The sequence below is a fragment of the Entelurus aequoreus genome, linkage group LG14, assembly GCF_033978785.1.
Source record: "Entelurus aequoreus isolate RoL-2023_Sb linkage group LG14, RoL_Eaeq_v1.1, whole genome shotgun sequence".
Taxonomy (NCBI): Eukaryota; Metazoa; Chordata; class Actinopteri; order Syngnathiformes; family Syngnathidae; genus Entelurus; species Entelurus aequoreus.
The window spans coordinates 65,158,729-65,178,728 of record NC_084744.1 but is presented as its reverse complement, the minus strand read 5'-3'; the positions used below and the strand labels follow the sequence as shown (position 1 = coordinate 65,178,728).

Genomic DNA, 20,000 nt, shown 5'->3' with positions numbered 1-20,000 from the left:
ATATATATATATATATATATATATATATATATATACAGTATATACATATGTGTTTGTTCAAAAATATTAAATATGTAGTCCCATATGTGTTTGTATTGCTCCAAATCATGCTGATACCAGTAATTAAATTCATGTTCAGGTCAAAATAATGTACAAATAGTTTCACACAAACATGAAACATAATTGCATTCTCCATTAAATATCAAAAAATATATTTAAAATTGACACGATCACAGTTTTTTTTTTACCGTTGTTGTGATTCTCCACTGCTTGCCGGTCAAAAAGCAAGATTAAACATTTCCCCGCGTCTACCTAGCTTTTATTAGTTGGCCATTATCATATCTTAACGAGCTCTCTGTACCAGGAACCATTAGATCGCCTCATGCCTTAAGTTAAGTTAAGACCTTTTTGCGATTCCTTCAGCCTCGAAGGCGGCGAGGCTTAGATTCCGGCGACTCTCCTTGGGACACATATTCTACTTTTAGGTTTAGGAGGCAGGCTCGTTTTCCTCCTCCCCAATTTTCCCTTTTTTTTTTTTTTTAAGTAAGCTTGTAGCCTCTCGTTAAGGCTGAGTCAGACTGGCCTTGAACTCGCGGTTCCACTGCCAGAGGACAGCATGATGCAAGAAAATCCCCCTGCCCCCCCCCCCCCCCCCTCTCATCTACGTTAAAGCATGATAGGAAAAAAAAACCCAAAAAACCCTCTGGTTGTTTTGTGATTTCTCATCTTTTCACGTTTTTGCATGTTTTTGAGGAACTTTAGGGTGCTGAATTGAAACCGCGACCAAGTTCTTGCAACGTCTGTTTTTTTATTTATTTATTATTTGCATCACAGAAAACATCACGGAACAAAACAAACAAAAACAAAATTAAATAAATATTTCTCAATGAAACTGTCAATTTAGTTATATTTTTTGCGCTTGAAGGCATTTAAAATTAAAAAAGTATTCTGCCTATCTTTCACGATCCTTAAGTAAGACAAGAACATGTGGTTTTCGTTTTAATATGCATTCCAAGTCGTTAAACACGACAAGTACAAGGTGCAGCTTAAAGGGAGTACACGAGTTAAAGGGAGTACACAATTCTCAAACACATCCAAAAACCGCCAATTTACCAAATAACAGAGATATTGTTATTATAAGCGCTGACGCAGACGGTCAATTTTTTTGCGTTGCCGTGATCACAAAGCGCTAACTAGCTTATGCTGCTACATTGACATGCTGAGTGAGCCGCTGCATCGCCTCTGAGTTGGTGAAAGTTAATTCTAGATTATAAATCATGCCGCTCACCTGGATAGTAGAAGGTTGTGAACATAAACCGAGAAATTGGTCAACTTTGACATTCAGTTTATACTCGGCGATGGCTAGTAATTATTTTTTTTGAAATTTTAAATCTGTGAGGATTATGATTAATTTGTCTTGGTTGTATGCAACAACTAAATAGCTCTTTACTCTTGCGGGAATCCTGGAGAAGGCCTTGGAGAATGCCTATCCAGTCTACATGTGCTTTGTGGATTTTGGAGAAGGTCCGCCCCGGCCTCACCTCGCAGTCAATCACACCGTCATCAACAGCTGTATTCAACTTGCACGCGCTCGATTAGCTTGTGAAATATGGGAAATGTCGGCGCCGTTATTTTGTTCACAGGAAGTTGGATAGGGATGTGACAGAACTCGAGTCATCCAAACCATCGCTGGAGGTATAGCGTTGCAATTTATGTCTCACACAATGAGGCCATTTACTGAGGACGATCAATGTGGAGATTGATTGATTGATTGATTGATTGAGACTTTTATTAGTAGGTTGCAGAGTGAAGTACATATTCCGTACAATTGACCACTAAATGGTAACACCCGAATAAGTTTTTCAACTTGTTTAAGTCGGGGTCCACTTAAATTGATTCATGATACAGATATATACTATCATATATACTATCATCATAATACAGTCATCACACAAGATAATCACATAGAATTATTTACATTATTTACAATCAGGAGTGTGGAGGGGGGGTGGGGTGGGGGGGTGGGGGGGGTTGGGGATATGGACATCAAGTAGTGGACATAGAGAGAGAGAGAGAGAGAGAGAGAGAGAGAGAGAGAGAGAGAGATCAGAAGGCATAAGAAAAAGAATCTGCATTTGATTGTTTACATTTGATTATTAGCAATCCGGGGAGGGTGTTAGTTTAGGGTTGTAGCTGCCTGGAGGTGAACTTTTATAGCGGTTTTGAAGGAGGATAGAGATGCCCTTTCTTTTATACCTGTTGGGAGCGCATTCCACATTGATGTGGCATAGAAAGAGAATGAGTTAAGACCTTTGTTAGTTCGGAATCTGGGTTTAACGTGGTTAGTGGAGCACCCCCTGGTGTTGTGGTTATGGCGGTCATTTACGTTAAGGAAGTAGTTTGACATGTACTTCGGTATCAGGGAGGTGTAGCGGATTTTATAGACTAGGCTCAGTGCAAGTTGTTTAACTCTGTCCTCCACCTTGAGCCAGCCCACTTTAGAGAAGTGGGTAGGAGTGAGGTGGGATCTGGGGTGGAGGTCTAGAAGTAACCTGACTAGCTTGTTCTGAGATGTTTGGAGTTTAGATTTGAGGGTTTTGGAGGTGCTAGGGTACCAGGAGGTGCATGCGTAATCGAAAAAGGGTTGAACGAGAGTTCCCGCCAGAATCCTCAAGGTGCTTTTGTTGACCAGAGAGGAAATTCTGTAGAGAAATCTCGTTCGTTGGTTAACCTTTTTGATTACCTTGGTTGCCATTTTATCACAGGAAAGGTTAGCCTCTAGAATGGAACCTAGGTAGGTGACCTCATCTTTCCTGGTGATGACACTGTCACCTACTTTTATGGTGAAGTGATTGACTCTCTTAAGTTTGATGTGGGACCCAAACAGGATGGATTCTGTTTTACCCAAGTGGATGGATAGCTTGTTGTCAGCGAGCCAGGTGCAAGTTCTACACAGCTCAGCACTGCGGATTTTCTCCACCTGTGACTTGTCCTTGCCGGATACCAGCAGGGCAGAGTCATCCGCAAACAAAAACAATTCACAGTCACATGCCGATGACATGTCGTTTATGTATATTAGGAACAGTAAAGGTCCCAATATACTGCCTTGGGGGACTCCACAGCTCACCGAGAGGGGGGGGGGGGGCGTTCACCTCTACCACCTGCTCCCTCCCCTCCAAGTAAGACTGCATCCAGCTCCAAGAGGTTTTGTTAAATCCGATTGCTCTGAGCTTATCCAACAGTATAGCGTGGTTAACGGTGTCAAAGGCCTTCTGAAGGTCCAGCATGACCATGCCGCAGTATTTGCCCGCGTCCACCTCATGTTTGATGTGGTCGGTCAGATAGAGAAGGCATGTGTCAGTGGAGTGGTTAGTTCTGAAGCCGGATTGGAATTTGTACATGAGTTTATTAGTGGCAAGGTAACTATCGACCTGTTCATAAACTATTTTCTCCATTACTTTCGAAATGGAGCTGAGAATAGAAACAGGTCGGTAGTTGCCAGGTTCCAATTTGCTTCCTTTTTTAAAGAGGGGAGTTACTCTTGCTATCTTAAAATCTTTTGGTACTTGGCCTTGTGTAATTGATAGGTTTATTATGTGCGTGATGATCGGGGCAATGATGGAGGCAGAGTCCCTGAGGAATCTGGAGGGAATATTATCAAGGCCGGTGGCCTTGTTAGGGTGGAGCGCGCTCAATTTTTTAAACACCTCATCAGCTGTGACCATTTCTAATTTGAAATCATTGTTGGATACTCCTAGCTTTCTGTAGAAGGCTTTAATGTGTTCTACACCAAAGCGACCAGAGTGGTGGGACAGCTTGTTGACAAGAGTTGCAGCTATGCTGGTGAAAAAGGCGTTAAGTCTGCTAGCTACCTCCATTTTGTCTGTAATGAGGGAGTCACCCTCCTTGATGCTGATGTTGGTGAGTCTTGTTTTAAGTTTCTGGCTGCAACCAGGAAGCTGGTTGTTGAGAATTTTCCAGAGCTCACGTGGCTTATTCGTGTTTTCCTCTATTTTGTCGTTAATGTAATTTTTTTTAAAGGATTTAGTCAGGTTGGTTGACTTATTTCTTAATTTATTGCATTGCTTTTTGAGAGTTGAAAGGAGTAATTTGAGGTTGATATTATTGGGTTGTTTATCTACTTCTGTTTTACATTTTTGGTATTCAGAGTATTTCCTGTCTCTGTCTTTTATGGCAGCTAATAGGTCCGGATTCATCCATGGTTCCGAGCGGGCTTTGATCCTGACTGTTTTCACGGGAGCCATGTCATTTAGTATCTTTAGGAACGCCGTTTTGAAGCGATCCCAAGCGACATCGACCAGGTTGCTCGCGAGCACAGGGGACCAGTCCCACTCATCTAATTTTAAATTGAAATTGTCATTGGAGTATTTTTTGAGGGATCTGGATTGGGCTGTTATGTGGCCATTGGCTTTAGGTTTAGCTATTTTACGGGTGCAGAAGGTTAGATAGTGGTCGCTAAGACCACAGATCATGACCCCACTATTTTTTATTTTAGGCCGGTCTGAAGTGAGAATGAGATCTATGGTTGATTGGGTGGAATCACACACCCTTGTGGGTAGCGCTATTAGCTGGGAAAGACCGTGCAGATTACAAAACTTGCTGAAGGATCTGAAGACAGGCGCATCTTTGCGTTGAATATCTGTGTTCAGATCCCCAGTTATAATTTTCTCCATGTTGTCTGTCCCCGCCAAGCATTCTTCCAAAGCCCCATAGAAATCACTCTGATTAGGGGGTCTATAAACAGTCCCTATTAGTACCGGCTTAGCATTTTTAAATTTGATTTCCGCCCACACAGATTCCAGGTTATTGTGGTTAAGATCAGTGCGAGTTATGTATTTAATATCCTGGTGAATATACATACAAACGCCCCCACCGTGTTTATTCCTATCCTTTCTGATAACCGAAAAGTTTTGTATTTCTATCTCTGAGTCAGAAATACTTTGATCAAATTTGGTTTCAGAGAAACACAAGATTTTTACCTTCGTGTTGAGGAACATTTCTCTGATTTGGTCGAGTTTGGCTCCAGAGAGGCTGTTCACATTAAGGTGGATGATGTGTAGTCCACTGGAACCAAAAAGAGCATCAGAGTCCACTGTGTTGTGGTACTGACCAGAAAAATTGTTGGTTATTATTGCTGTTGCAGTTGAAGAGCAAGGAGAGAGAGGAGAGAGAGGCATATTGATCGTCCTCCAGGTGAAGGGGGAGGGAGAGAAAGGGGGAGGGGAGGGAGAGGGAGGAGGAGGCCAGGTAGGGTTGCTGGGGGATGGGTTGGGTTTCCTTTTGGCGGGCTTTTTTGAAGACAAAGAGAAAGAGAATAACGAAAATGTTTGTGTAAAGGCGCCTCTAAATCCTGTGTATGGCGCGTCCTCGGCCGTCCGGGACCGGGGAGAGGTCGCATGGACCCCCGCCATCTCGTGCAGTTCCCCGCAATCACCGATGTCTGGGTCGCCGTCCACCGCAGCCGCTGCGTCGTTCACCGCTGCTGAGTCGCTGCCTTCTCTGATGACCGGGTCGTCCTCCACCGCCGCCGCCGAGCCTCCGACCGTGTCGATGAACGGGGCGAAGTCCTCCGCCGAGCCGCCGACCGCAGGAGCACAGGTGAGCTTGAGCTGAGACGAGCCGGTAGCCGAGTTAGCTTCGATGGCGACGCTAGCAGTAGCATTGCTAGTCTTCGCCAGTCGGGACAACATTAACCGTGTTGTTGCAGGTCCAGGGTTGAGTTCAGTGTCTCCTGATAGTAGAAGTAATAGTAGTATTATTGACTTTCTGTCTATCCTTCCAGTCAGGGGCATGTTTCTTCTGCCTCGATGTGCAGACAAGCACGATGCTAACACGTTAGCTCCGAAGCCAAGGTGCTTCGCCGATATATTGTCGTGGAGATAAAAGTCACTGTGTATGTCCATTTCGCGTTCTCGACTCTCATTTTCAAGAGGGTAGAGTATCCGAGGAGGTTTAAAATATAAATCCGTAATCCACAGTAGAAAAAGGAGGAAGTGTGGGATAATCCGAGCAGTTGTTTGGATTCCCGATCGGGAGCGAAAGAGGGTGCGACCGCTCATCTCGGCGTCTCAGAACTGATGCGCCGGGTACCGAATTTAATACTTTTATAGGCACCGACCGGATTCCGTACCGATTCACGTCAAATCGACAGGTGCCACATTTCGATCTGACAGTGTTGCCAACTTCGCTACCCTCTTGTGGGGTTGTCCCGATACCAATATTTTGGTACCGGTACCAAAATGTGTTTCGAAATTTTTCTAAATAAAGGGGACCACAAAAAAATTCAATTTTTGGCTTTATTTTAACAAAAAAAAAATCTTAGGGTACATCAAACATATGTTTATTATTCTTAGAAGCTAACTACATCAAGAAATAAGCTATAACACAATGCGATAAGACACCAATCTGTACTGACGAGGGTTGTCACGATCTCAATATTTTGGTACCGGTTTTATTTTAGCAAAGTAAAACATATGTTTGTTATTGCAATCAAATAACAATTTAGTCCTGAAATAAAATAGTGAACATACAAGACAACTTGTCTTTTATTAGTCAGTAAACAAACAAAGACTCCGGTACTACCGACGAAATCCGGTCGGTGCCTATAAAAGTATTAAATTCGGTACCCGACGCAATCTCCACATTGATCGTCCCCAGTGGCCTTATTGTGTGAGACATAAATTGCACACTATACCTCCAGCGATGGTTTGGATGACTCGAGTTCTGTCACATCCCATCCTACTTCCTGTGAGCAAAATAACAGCGCCGACATTTCCCGTATTTCACAAGCTGATTGAGCGTGTACAATTTGACTACAGCTGTTAATGACTGCGAGGTGAGACATGCGGACATGTTCTGAATGCTAAACACTGCCACGTCTAACGGGCGTCGAATCTTGCCAATGCAAATTAAAATGTAGCGCCAAGCTCTTTGGCCCTGCCTCAAGTCGGCAATCAGCTGCTGAAGATTGACAAGTGCCGAGCGACAACTTATCAGCCGTCCGTGACTCACATGGGTAAAAAATAAGGTCCCAGTAGGCCTCGGCTAACATCTGCCGCCTCGTGTGGAGATAAACGCAATGAGTGTAACGCATGTGTCAATCAATGACCCCCGTGTTTAAAGTCTTCACCTCCGGGGCCACGACTCCTCTCCGAAGGTGAAACGCAGAAGGAAAACCGGAGAAAAAGTCACCCCAATAAAACGGAAAACCGGAGAAAAAGTAATCCAATAAAATGGAAAACCGGAGAAAAAGTCATCCTAATAAAACGGAAAACCGGAGAAAAAGTCATCCCAATGAAATGGAAAACCGGAGAAAAAGTCATCTAAATAAAATGGAAAACCGGAGAAAAAGTAATCCCAGTAAAATGGAAAACTGGAGAAAAAATGGTCCCAGTAAAATGGAAAACCGGAGAAAAAGTCGTCCCAATAAAATGGAAAAGCGGAGAAAAAGTTGTGTAAATAAAATGGAAAACTGGAGAAAAAGTCGTCCCAATAAAATGGAAAAGCGGAAAAAAGTTGTCTAAATAAAATGGAAAACCGGCGAAAAAGTTGTCCCAATAAAATGGAAAACCGGAGAAAAAGTCGTCCCAATAAAATGGAAAACCTGAGAAAAAGTCATCCCAGTAAAATGGAAAACTGGAGAAAAAGTCGTCCCAGTAAAATGGAAAACCGGAGAAAAAGTCATCTAAATAAAATGGAAAACCGGAAAAAAAGTAATCCCAGTAAAATGGAAAACTGGAGAAAAAATTGCCCCAGTAAAATGGCAAAGCGGAGAAAAAGTTGTCCCAATAAAATGGAAAAGCGGAGAAAAAGTCGTCCCAATAAAATGGAAAACCGGAGAAAAAGTAATCCCAGTAAAATTGGAAACTGGAGAAAAAGTCGTCCCAGTAAAATGGAAAACAGCAGAAAAAGTCGTCTCAGTAAAATGGAAAACCGGAGAAAAAGTCATCCCAATAAAATGGAAAACCGGAGAAAAAGTTTTCCCAGTAAAATGAAAAACCGGAGAAAAAGTCACCCCAATAAAATGGAAAACCGGAGAAAAAGTCACCCCAATAAAATGGAAAACCGGAGAATTTTTTTTCCATATAAAATGGAAAACCGGAGAAAAAGTTATCCCAGTAAAGCGGAAAACCTGAGAAAAAGTTAGCGTCAACCCCTTCCGCTCGTCCTTGAGCGGCTTACATAAGACTGAGAGAATGCACGCGGTTCCGGCGTAATGGTCCCCGGAACCACTGCTGACACACGTCTTGTTGATTTGCTTCATCCAAGGGGGGTCATAACCCAGGGTTTTTGGGTCCCCCTAACAGCAACACAACATTTCCTACCGGAAGGGACCGAGAGAGAGAGACTGATGACTAAGTGGGATACGTCACTTTGTGTGTGAGTGAAGCACACAAAACAAAGAGTAAGGCGTATAAATAGGACATTGTCAGTAGGGTTGTAGTACTACTACAGTACTGCGATACTAATGAATCATATTCGGTACAATACCACCTCTGAAAAGTACCTTTATCATTATCACTGGAGGACGAGGAATAGCTAAACATGCTTCACTACACACCGTACGAGGATACAATAGCTCACCGGCGTCACAATGGGTGGATCTACACCTGACATCCACTGTAATGATACCAACTACAAGAGCGCATCTAGTAGGGTTGTCCCGATACCAATATTTTGGTACCGCTACCAAAATGTACTTAGATACTTTTCTAAATAAAGGGGACCACAAAAATGTCATTATTGGCTTTATTTTAACAATTCATTTTAACAAAGGGACAAACTGTAAAAAATTAATTATGAATCTACTTGTTCATTTACTGTTAATATCTGCTTATTTTCTCTTTTAACATGTTCTATCTACACTTCTGTTAAAATGTAAGAATCACTTATTCTTCTCTTCTTTGATACTTGACATTAGTTTTGGATGATACCACACATTTGGGTATCGATCCGATACCAAGTCGTTACAGGATCATACATTGGTCATATTCAAAGTCCTCATGTGTCCAGGGACACATTTCCTGAGTTTATAAACATTATACAAATTTCGACGAAATATAAATTTAAGTATCGACCAGATACGATCTTGTACTTGGTATCATTACAGTGGATGTCAGGTGTAGGTTAGACCAGTACATTTTAGAGGCAGTATAGTACCGAAATATGATTCATTAGTATCACGGTACTATACTAATACCGGTATACAGTACAACCCTAGTATTTAGTCGATACTACTATGATTACATCGATATTTTTAGCATTACAAAATCTTTTTTAATTAAAAAAAAAATATATATATAATGTTTATAAACTCCGGAAATATGTCCCTGGACACATGAGGACTTCGAATATGACCAATGTATAATCCTGTAACGACTTGGTATCGGATCGATACCTAAATGTGTGGTATCATCCAAAACTAATGTAAAGTATCAAAGAAGAGAAGAATAAGTGATTATTGCATTTTAACAGAAGTGTAGATAAAACATGTTAAAAGAGAAAATAAGCAGATATTAACAGTAAATGAACAAGTAGATTAATAATCCATTTTTTACAGTTTGTCCCTTTGTTAAAATGTATTAAGATAAAGCCAAAAATGACATTTTTTGTGGTCCCTTTTATTTAGAAAAGTATCAAAGAATCAATACATTTTGGTACCGGTACCAAAATATTGGTATACTACTAGATACGCTCATGTACTTGGTATCATTACAGTGGATGTCAGGTGTAGGTCCACCCATGGCGTTTGTTTACATTGTGACGCCGGTGGCAAAATAATAGGTGTATAAATGACACAATATGTTACTGCATATACTAATTAGGAGTCTTTGTTTGTTTACTTACTACTAAAAGACAAGTTGTCTAGTACAGTGGTCCCCATCCACCGGGCCGCGGCCCGGTACCGGTCCGCGGACCGATTGGTACCGGGCCGCACAAGAATAAATTTTTTTTTTTTTTTTTTTTTTTTTTTTTAATGAAATCAACATAAAAAACACAATATATACATTCTATATCAATATAGATCAATACAGCCTGCAGGGATACAGTCCGTAAGCACACATGATTGTATTTATTTATGTAAAAAAAATAAAAAAATAAAATAACATTTTTTAAATACCCCCCGCCCCCACACCGGTCCGTGGGACAAATTTTCAAGCGTTGACCGGTCCGCAGCTACAAAAAGGTTGGGGACCACTGGTCTAGTATGTTCACTATTTTATTTAAGGACTAAATTGCAATAATAAACATATTTTTCATGTACACTAAGATTTTTTTGTTGAAATAAAGCCAATAATGCCATTTTTTGTGGTGCCCTTTATCTAGAAAAGTCTCGAAATACATTTTGGTACCGGTACCAAAATATTGGTATGGGGACAACACTAATTGTCAGTATGTTTGCCATTTTTCCTTCATCTGTGACTTGTTTGTGATTTTTCCACACTGGCACAGTCTGTGTTTGTGTGACTAAGTCCACAATATGTGTTTGCACTTTAGCATCTTGAGTAAACTCGCTGTTCTGCAGGGTCTGGCCATTTGTCTTTGTGAATTTTATTTTATTTATTTTATCTAAAATGATCCGGTGGCAAGGTAGTATCACATTGTTATGGAGGCATTCTTCTGACAACACAACATGTTATCGTGGCAGTAGATGGCTGTATTGTCCTACAGCGGTCTTTCTTCTAGAGGGTGTTGCGTCGACCAGCTCTTCCTCCCAGCGAATCTAAGTTACTGGTCAATCCCAAGTTCTTTCGATGACATATATGCTGAGTAAGAAGGACCATCAAGACAGAATTGGAATATTTTCAAGTTTTACTAAAGCTTTAGGAGGTCAACTTAACCAATACATTCATATCGGCTACTCTACTTGATCTGACATTCAAACGGAAAAGCCAACTCCTTGCACACAAAGAAAGCCCCCATCTACCCCCTGCAACACTGATAAGGAAAAAGAGTGGGGATTGTAGTTCACATTCCAAAGGTGAAGACACTAACCAGGCATCTGAAATGTCGAAAGAAACTGGTAGAATATACAAAGGAAAAGTACTGGCTGCTCCAAACATGGCTATGAATAAAGAAATAACTCTCAAACATATATGCATTCTCCACAAGGGCCACGGCACTCAGTTGTAATACACGTGTCCACCACTTGTGGCAGTCATGACATCCTCAAACAAACAGAAGAAGAGCTTAAGTCATAGAAGTTTCTTAAGCGCAAAAAATTACGACTATAGTGGGGAAGATGTATTTTCATTTGCACTTTTAATATTATTAAACATATATTATTACTGTTTATTTAACAGTAATAGTTAAATAATTATTAAACAGAGACTACGTGTCTATCTTCACACCAACTTCTGAGTTACAACATATAGAGGTTTGTTTTCCGGTCACTTCCACGTGAACATCTCCTTACATGGTCAAGCTGTACCAACACACCCACCCAGACAGAGAAAGAAGGAATATAAGAAGATTATTCGGCTTCTCCAGGTTAGGAGTGCCTCATTTTGGACTTAACCTCCTCCAGGTACTGCAGACCTGTATAATGACACTCGCTTATAGTAAAGCAACTTTTTGTTTAGATAAACTTTTGATCCAGCCGCGCTGCCGTGTCGCCCTTCTGTCCGGACGAGGACGGCAAGACCATGAAATACACATCGTTAGCTAATTGCTTTTTAGATGTCGGGAACAGCGGGAGGCAGGGTGCAGGTAAAAAGGTTTCTAATGCTTAAACCAAAAATAAACAAAAGGTGAGTGCTGCTAAGAAAAGGCCTTGAAGCTTAGGGAAGGCTATGCAGAACGAAACTAAAACTGAACTGGCTGTAAAGTAGACAAAAACAGAATGCTGGACGACAGCAAAGACTTACTGTGGAGCAAAGACGGCGTCCAAAATGTACATCCGAACATGACATGACAATCAAAAATGGCCCCCCATTCAGCAACCGACTTACAAAGTTTTTAAGGAGATTTTTGTATTCACCAATGTTTTCTTAGCTGGGATTTGTTCGTAGGTAAGAACAAAACCTATATGGGGAATTAAGGGCATTCACATATGCAAATTACGGAATAAAGGGTGTTTACATTTTTTGGGGGGATTTTTTTCAATGAAAAGAACTCGGGGGAACTCGAGTGTTTTTAGGAATTTGCTCCAAAAAATGTTCGCCTCCCAAGTTTTGAACCGAGCTCGATATGGCGTCATGGTTGAACAGCCCAGTATATTTTCCCTTGCGTGTGGTTGGGTAAGGGGGAGCAGATTGGTAGCTCGGAAACAGTCTGACCTGTCTGGGGATCGACGGAGAAGTACTGTTGGCCCTGGACCAGAGTGTACACCAGCTTGGCACTGTTCCCGTAAGTCGGGTCGTCGGCGTCTGTCGCTGTCACCCGGATGATGGAGGTGCCTGGAGGGAGGAAAGAAGAGGATGGAGGGTAAAAGGTTGAGAAATAGGAAAGGGTAAGTCCAGGTAAAAACAACAACATGTCAAAATAAGTGAGATCTGGGGCTCAGCAGTAAATATACAGCATCACTTTAGGTGCATTAGACAGCTTTATATCCACTCCACTTCTCTCCCGTTTCAATCTTTTTCCACACTAAAGTGTGACAAATACTTTATTCACCTAATCCAAACACCTACACAAACACACCCTCCGCCCTCCCTCAACCTCCCACTGTCTCACTTCATTTCTCCTCATCTCCGTCTCCAATTTCTTCTCCCCCCCCCCACCCGTTCAATCGGACCGTCTCCCGCTTTCACGCCTCTCACTTTACTCCCGTAAATCTTCTTTCTACGGCTCACCGAGTGTCAATTTGGCAGCAGCATTTTTTGAATTGGTTTGCACGTTCAAAAAAAAAAAAAAAAAAGAGAAAATAAACACAATCCAGAAAGCATTTCAGATATATTTTGCATTCATACAAACGCACGCTCATAAATTGCATATTGGCACCCGGGTGCTGGGGAGTGACATTTCTCTGTGAGTCTCAAGTCCAACAACGTGGGAGGAAGAAGAGGTTTTTGAGGACTCAACTGCTACTTTACATCTGATTCAAGGCCCAACGTGAGGAAGAATAAATGTGTGTGCTTGTAGGGAGGGAATACAGTCACGGTCAAAAGTTTGCATACACTTGTAAAGAACATCATGTCATGGCTGTCTTGAGTTTCCAATCATTTCTACAACTCTTATTTTTTTGTGATAGAGTGATTGGAGCACATACTTGTTGGTCACCAAAGTTTGGTTCTTTTATGAATGTATTATGGTTCTACTGAAAATGTTGGTGATGTCAAAAAGCTACAATCAAATCTCTGAGCCCATTTAAATAGGGCTCCTGTGACGCAGTCATTAGACTCAATTACAAACGCGACAACGGGAAAGTCTAAGGAACTCGGCACGGATCTGAAAAAAACCGAATCATTGACTTGAACAAGTCAGGAAAGTCACTCGGAGCCATTTCAAAGCAGCTTAAGGTCCCAAGAGCAACTGTGCAGACAATAGTATGAAGTGCATGGCACAGTTTTGTCACTGCCACGATCAGGGAGAAAACGCAAGCTGTCACCTGCTGCTGAGAGAAAATTGGTCAGGATGATCAAGAGTCAACCGAGAACCACCTAAAAGCGGGTCTGCTGGAACACAGGTGTTCCAGCAGTCACAGCGTGTTTTGCATCGCCATGGACTGAGAGGCTACCATGCAAGAAGGAAGCCCTCGGTCCAGAAGCCACACCTTAAGGCTCGTCTAAAGTCAGCTGCTGAGTCCTTTCTCCATCCATCCATTTTCTACCGCTTGTCCCGTTCGGGGTCGCGGGGGTGGCTGGAGCCTATCTCAGCTGCATTCGGTGTATTTGTGTATATAGTATATGGATATTTGAGTTCAACTCATGGAAAATGGAAGCAACGTGGTGCATTTATATTTTTGTTCAGTTTTAAACTGTGTACATTTTCCAGAATTTTGGAATAATTAGGAGATGAGTGCCGGAGGAGGTTCATAGGGTAAAAGCGTGTGTTTTCTTCGTGTGTTTGATGTTCGGCTTTTCCGCCGGAATTGTGCCCTTATACGGGGAATTAAGGGTGTTTACCTATGCAAATTACGGAATTAAGGGTGTTTACATATGCATACTGGGGAAATAAGGGCGTGTTTGTATGCAAATTATGATAGACACGCACACGCTAACCATTTGGCTTTCAGCAACTTAAGAACAGCAGGTGGGAACAATTTGGTCGTTTAAGAACACGTCATGAATTTGAATGGACTCCTCTTAGGAAATCACTTACGAAGAAAGATAAGAGGAAAATTTAAGAACTTATTGCGGAATGGGGCCCAATGTCCCCACAAAGAATTAGGAAATAAGTGCCGGAGGATCTCAGGACCCGGGGAAAGTTCATAGGGTAAAAGCAAATCTGAAAGATAAGAAGGCCCAATACCATAAAAACATTTATTTACCATAAGAAGAATGTTAATATTGATCCTGAAACACACGGGGAGCCAATGCAGAGATTTTAAAACTGGTGAGCCCGCCTTCTGGTCTTTGTCAGCTCTGGTGGACATTCCTGCAAAATTTTGGAATAATTAGGAGATAAGTGGGGCAGCACGGTGGAAGAGGGGTTAGTGCGTCTGCCTCACAATACGAAGGTCCTGAGTTCAATCCCGGGCTAGGGATCTTTCTGTGTGGAGTTTGCATGTTCTCCCCGTGACTGCGTGGGTTCCCTCCGGGTACTCCGGCTTCCTTTCACCTCCAAAAACATGCACCTGGGGATAGGTTGATTGGCAACACTAAATTGGCCCTAGTGTGTGAATGTGAGTGTGAATGTTGTCTGTTTATCTGTGTTGAGCCTGTGAAGAGGTGGCAACTTGTCCAGGGTGTACCCCGTCTTTCGCCCGTTTGTAGCTGAGATAGGCTCCAGCGACCCCGAAGGGAATAAGCGGTAGAAAATGGATGGATGGATGGATAGGAGATAAGTGCCGGGGGATCTCAGGACCCGGGGAAGGATCGTAGGGTAAAAGCAAATCTGAAAGATAACAAGGCCCAATGCCATAAGAACCATACAATTGATCCTGAAACACACGGGGAGCCAATGCAGAGATTTTAAAACTGGTGTAATGTGAGCCCGCCTTCTGGTCTTTGTCATCTCTGGTGGACATTCCTGCAGAATTTTGGAATAATTAGGAGATAAGTGCCGGAGGATCTCAGGACCCGGGGAAGGTTCATTGGGTAAAAGCAAATCTGAAAGATAAGAAGCCCCAATGCCATAAGAAGAACCTTAAAATTGATCCTGAAACACACGGGGGAGCCAATGCAGATATTTTAAAACTGGTGTAGTGCGAGCCCGCATTTTTGGTCTTCGTCAGGACACGTGCCACCGAATTTTGGAGTAATTGCAAGGGTGCAATAACCTTTTTAGGAAGACCGGAAAACAGAGCGTGACAATAATCTACACGACTTGTAATAAAAGTGTGCTTTAGCGCAGGGGTCTCAAACACGCGGCCCGCGGGCCAATTGCGGCCCGCGAGACGTTATTTTGTGGCCCGCACCTTAATATGAAAATTAAATGTTAGTGCGGTCCGCGAGTTTTATATGAATGGCGCTTGACAGCGTCATACTTGTAAACCCTCTCGATTTTTCCGGGAGACTCCCGAATTTCAGTGCCCCTCCCGTAAATTTCCAGGGGCAACCATTCTCCCGAATTTCTGCCGATTTTCACCCAGACAACAATATTAAGGCCGTGCCGTGACGGCACTGCCTTTAGCGTCTCCTCTCCAGCCTGTACAAACAGCATGCCAGCCCAGTCACATGTTGTATTTGGCTTCTGTAGACACACGTAAGCGACTGCAAGACATGCTTGATCAACAGCCACAAAGGTCACACTGAGGGTAGCCGTATAAACAACTTTAACACTGTTACAAATATGCGCCACACTGTGAACCCACACCATACAAGAATGACAAACACATTTCGGGAGAACATCCGCACCGTAACACAACATAAACACAACAGAACAAATACCCAGAATCCCATGCAGCACTAACTCTTCCGGGCTACAATAAAAAATCAGGAAGGTTGGCAAGTATGTTGCTAGGGCGGGAAAGCCATTCAAAGAAGGTGAATTCATTGAAAAGTGCATGTTAGATTTTTTAAAGAAATCTTTTCTCGCGGCCCGGCCTCACCCAGTTTCTGCATCCAGTGGGCCCCAGGTAAATTGAGTTTGAGACCCCTGCTTTAGCGTCTCCGTGTTGCCTGCAGAGCACCGTGGTAAATGTTCCATTGACACTTTCATAGTATAATCTTGATTGACTAAATATTATGCAGCTGCTAATAAACAGTTGATACGTTTATGAAACTATACCCATTGCTAAAACATTTAAATGCCCCTTAGCGGCATTCACCAACTCCTCTTTACCGTGATCAATGGAGCGTTCACACTGCACTTCATGTTTGAGTGATTTTTTTTCTTCATAAGAACAAAGAGCAATTATATCAGTCAGACGGCAGAGACCTTCAAAAAGACTAAAAAATACCCAGCTCCCGGTATTTATTATTTAAGGTAATACATAACTTTCTCCTGGCTTTTAGAGCCCAAAAGCGGCCCCTCGAAGTAGAACCTATTTTCAAAGAGGGGCCGAGGGGGAGTTTAAATGTAGATTAAAGTTCTTTTTGTACATACGGGCTCACCGGAGCCGCGCTCTGAATTACAATCCGAGGGCAGATTCCATCGCTCCAAATCTCTCAGCAATACGAGTGCAGAACATTATTTCTATCTCTCGCCTGGGCTCTTTATTTCTATTCCGGGCACGTCGGTGATTTTTGGTGTGATCCTTGAGCGGCCGTAGGAAGATTACCAGGTCACTACATGCTCGTTGTTGGAACTCTCTCAATAAATGTATTCATTTTGCAAAATATCAGGTGGTCGGTCTTGTAGAAACTTTGCTTGGGTCTATTTATCTTATTTTTCCAAGATGGCGGCGTTTCTGGGTGTTGTTGATAAAGGGCTTTCGCTTTGCGGAGTAGAATTTTAACTTTAACTTGATGGCGCTGTAGTGGCTGCTGGTGGCAGGAGCTCTGTGCTCTTGGTCATCCTTTTGTGTTCCTGGTGTTTCCCTCCTGTGCGGCAAGGGGTGCCACTCTCGGGACTTCTGCAGTGCTTTTTTGTGGGTTTTTGGATCTACCTTCCCGGGAGGTTATTGGCTGTGAGCTCCCATCCCTCCAGGACCTGTTCTCCTCCAGGCGTGTGGGTCGGATCACAGCTGACTCTTCTCACCCTGGACACAAACTATTCTCCCCTCTCCCCTTAGGCAGGAGACTACGGTCCATCCAGACCCACACCTCCCGCCACCTGAACAGTTTTCCCCTCGGTCATCAGGCACATGAACAATAACAAGATCTGATAGCTTAGTTAGAGCTCATTTTATTACCTATTCTGTGTTATGTGTTTTATGTTGCACGATTGCACCAAGAAAAAATCCTGGTTTGTGAACCCGTTCTCAAACAATGGCAATGCAAACTATTCTGATTCCGATTCTGAGCCTTTTGGCCGTGGGGACCAGCTGCTGGGTCTCTGCCACACCGGAGTCAGTTTGGAGAGACTGGAGGAGATGCGGATGAAGAGACAGGGTTGCGGAGCTGGTGCCGGGCACCGAGACGGACATGCTTCACAGTGTCTTGGCTGAATGAGCAGGTATCGGACAACTCGGTCTCTTTGGACGCATCCTCGCTCATCCATGCGGACTGGACACTGGCCCGAGAGTTGGTGGGCGGCCGAGGGTGGAGTCGGCTCTCTTGGTTGCTTTGTTGGGTCTGCTCCTGTCTCTGGCCATGCTCCCCCCATCCTCCCCAGCAGACGATGGCGTGGAACACCGCAGAGGCCACCACAGTGTGTGTGGGTGTTGAAATTATGTTTTTGTTTAATTGAGTGCTTTTTTGTGGGCTTCTGTATCTGCCTCCCGGGAGCCTCTTGGCCGTGGGGACCAGGTGCTGGGTGTTTGCCACACCGTAGTCCGTTTTGGAGAGACTGGAGGAGATGCGGATGAAGAGACAGGGCTGTGGAGCTGGCTCTGGGCGCCGGGACAGACAGGCATCACGGTTTCTTGGCTGAATGAGCGTGTATAGCACGCCTCGGTCTCCTTGTACGCATCCTCTGCGGACTGGACACTGGCCGAGAGTTGTTGGGCGGCCGAGGGTGGAGTCTGCTCTCTTGGTTGCTTTGTTGGGTCTGCTCCTGTCTCTGGCCATGCTCCCCCCATCCTCCCCAGCAGACGATGGCGTGGAACACCACAGAGGCCACCACAGTGTGTGTGGGTGTTAAAATTATGTTTTTGTTTAATTGAGTGCTTTTTTGTGGGCTTCTGTATCTGCCTCCCGTGAGCCTTTTGGCCGTGGGGACCAGGTGCTGGGTGTTTGCCACACCGTAGTCCGTTTTGGAGAGACTGGAGGAGATGCGGATGAAGAGACAGGGCTGTGGAGCTGGCTCTGGGCGCCGGGACAGACAGGCATCACGGTTTCTTGGCTGAATGAGCGTGTATAGCACGCCTCGGTCTCCTTGTACGCATCCTCTGCGGACTGGACACTGGCCGAGAGTTGGTGGGCGGCCGAGGGTGGAGTCGGCTCTCTTGGTTGCTTTGTTGGGTCTGCTCCTGTCTCTGGCCATGCTCCCCCCATCCTCCCCAGCAGACGATGGCGTGGAACACCGCAGAGGCCACCACAGTGTGTGTGGGTGTTGAAATTATGTTTTTGTTTAATTGAGTGCTTTTTTGTGGGCTTCTGTATCTGCCTCCCGGGAGCCTCTTGGCCGTGGGGACCAGGTGCTGGGTGTTTGCCACACCGTAGTCCGTTTTGGAGAGACTGGAGGAGATGCGAATGAAGAGACAGGGCTGTGGAGCTGGCTCTGGGCGCCGGGACAGACAGGCATCACGGTTTCTTGGCTGAATGAGCGTGTATAGCACGCCTCGGTCTCCTTGTACGCATCCTCTGCCGACTGGACACTGGCCGAGAGTTGTTGGGCGGCCGAGGGTGGAGTCTGCTCTCTTGGTTGCTTTGTTGGGTCTGCTCCTGTCTCTGGCCATGTTCCCCCAGCAGGCGTAGGCCACCGCAGTGTGTGTGGGTGTTGAAATTATGTTTTTGTTTGGAAGAGCTGCAGCCAGCCACCATAGCCCCCACTCCCTCCCCTCTGTTGCAAGTCTCGAGATGTATGTTGTAATATGTATATGTGCTTTGCTATGGAGGTTTTTTCCCACTTCAGACTAGGTTGTATTTTTTAACTCGTCCTACCCCAGCGTTTACCTTTCTCCCAACTTTTACGGGGCGCCTTGTGGTGACCCATCAGCGTTCCCGTTCTGTAACCCTGTACACTGTTTGTTTGTCTAATCTTGAACGGGTTTGTACTGAAAACAAAGTTTCGTTGTACTTGTGCAACGACGATAAAGACCTACCTACCTACCTATGGTGCAATCGTGTGTGTATTATTGGTTGATTATTATTATTTTAGTGATGTTTTACTTTTGTGGCTGTGTGTAGAAGTGGCACTGCTGGAGTGGCAGCTGGTTGCATCAGCTCTGCTCTTTTAAATGTCTTTTGTGTTCTTTGATGTTTCCCTTTACACACGTGTGTGCTATGGCTATGAGGTTTTTTTCTCCCACTTGGTTTAAGTCTGGACCTCCTCTCCAGGGGCCCAGGCTTAGACTTACCTGTTTCTCTTCTGATTATCAAGACCAGCTGGTTGTGACTGGCGTGTTTTCATATTTTGGGGTTTTGTATGCAGGAGCACAGCCCGAAGCCACGGGGGGTCGACTGGAGCAAAAACAATTATCGGTTTGTGGAATATATTATTCGCCGGCGGGGTCAGGGTGGGTCGGAGTTACGACCGACGGCATCCGCTCGTCCTTTGCTTTCAAAAGCAGCGGATTTTCATAACGAGCGGAGTCGGTCCAGAGAAGTCCAGGGTGGCAAGACCTTGTTTTTTGGTAGCTGCACAGTATGCAGCACCTGGACATGGCTAAC

The 20,000-nt window shown here is 44.1% G+C and overlaps 1 protein-coding gene across 1 annotated transcript in view; it reads right to left on the bottom strand.

Moving 5' to 3' along the window:
• Window positions 1-20,000, bottom strand: part of LOC133664317 (cadherin-24-like) — a gene marked incomplete at its 3' end in the record, with an annotated part of 310,402 nt that overhangs the window by 282,114 nt on the left and 8,288 nt on the right. The window contains exons 4-7 of the mRNA XM_062068822.1: window positions 18,775-18,888; window positions 18,360-18,473; window positions 17,945-18,058; window positions 12,300-12,419 (exon numbers count right to left, since the gene is read on the bottom strand). Of these exons, the coding sequence (XP_061924806.1) occupies window positions 12,300-12,419; window positions 17,945-18,058; window positions 18,360-18,473; window positions 18,775-18,888 (462 nt within the window). The remainder of the gene's footprint in view (window positions 1-12,299; window positions 12,420-17,944; window positions 18,059-18,359; window positions 18,474-18,774; window positions 18,889-20,000) is intronic.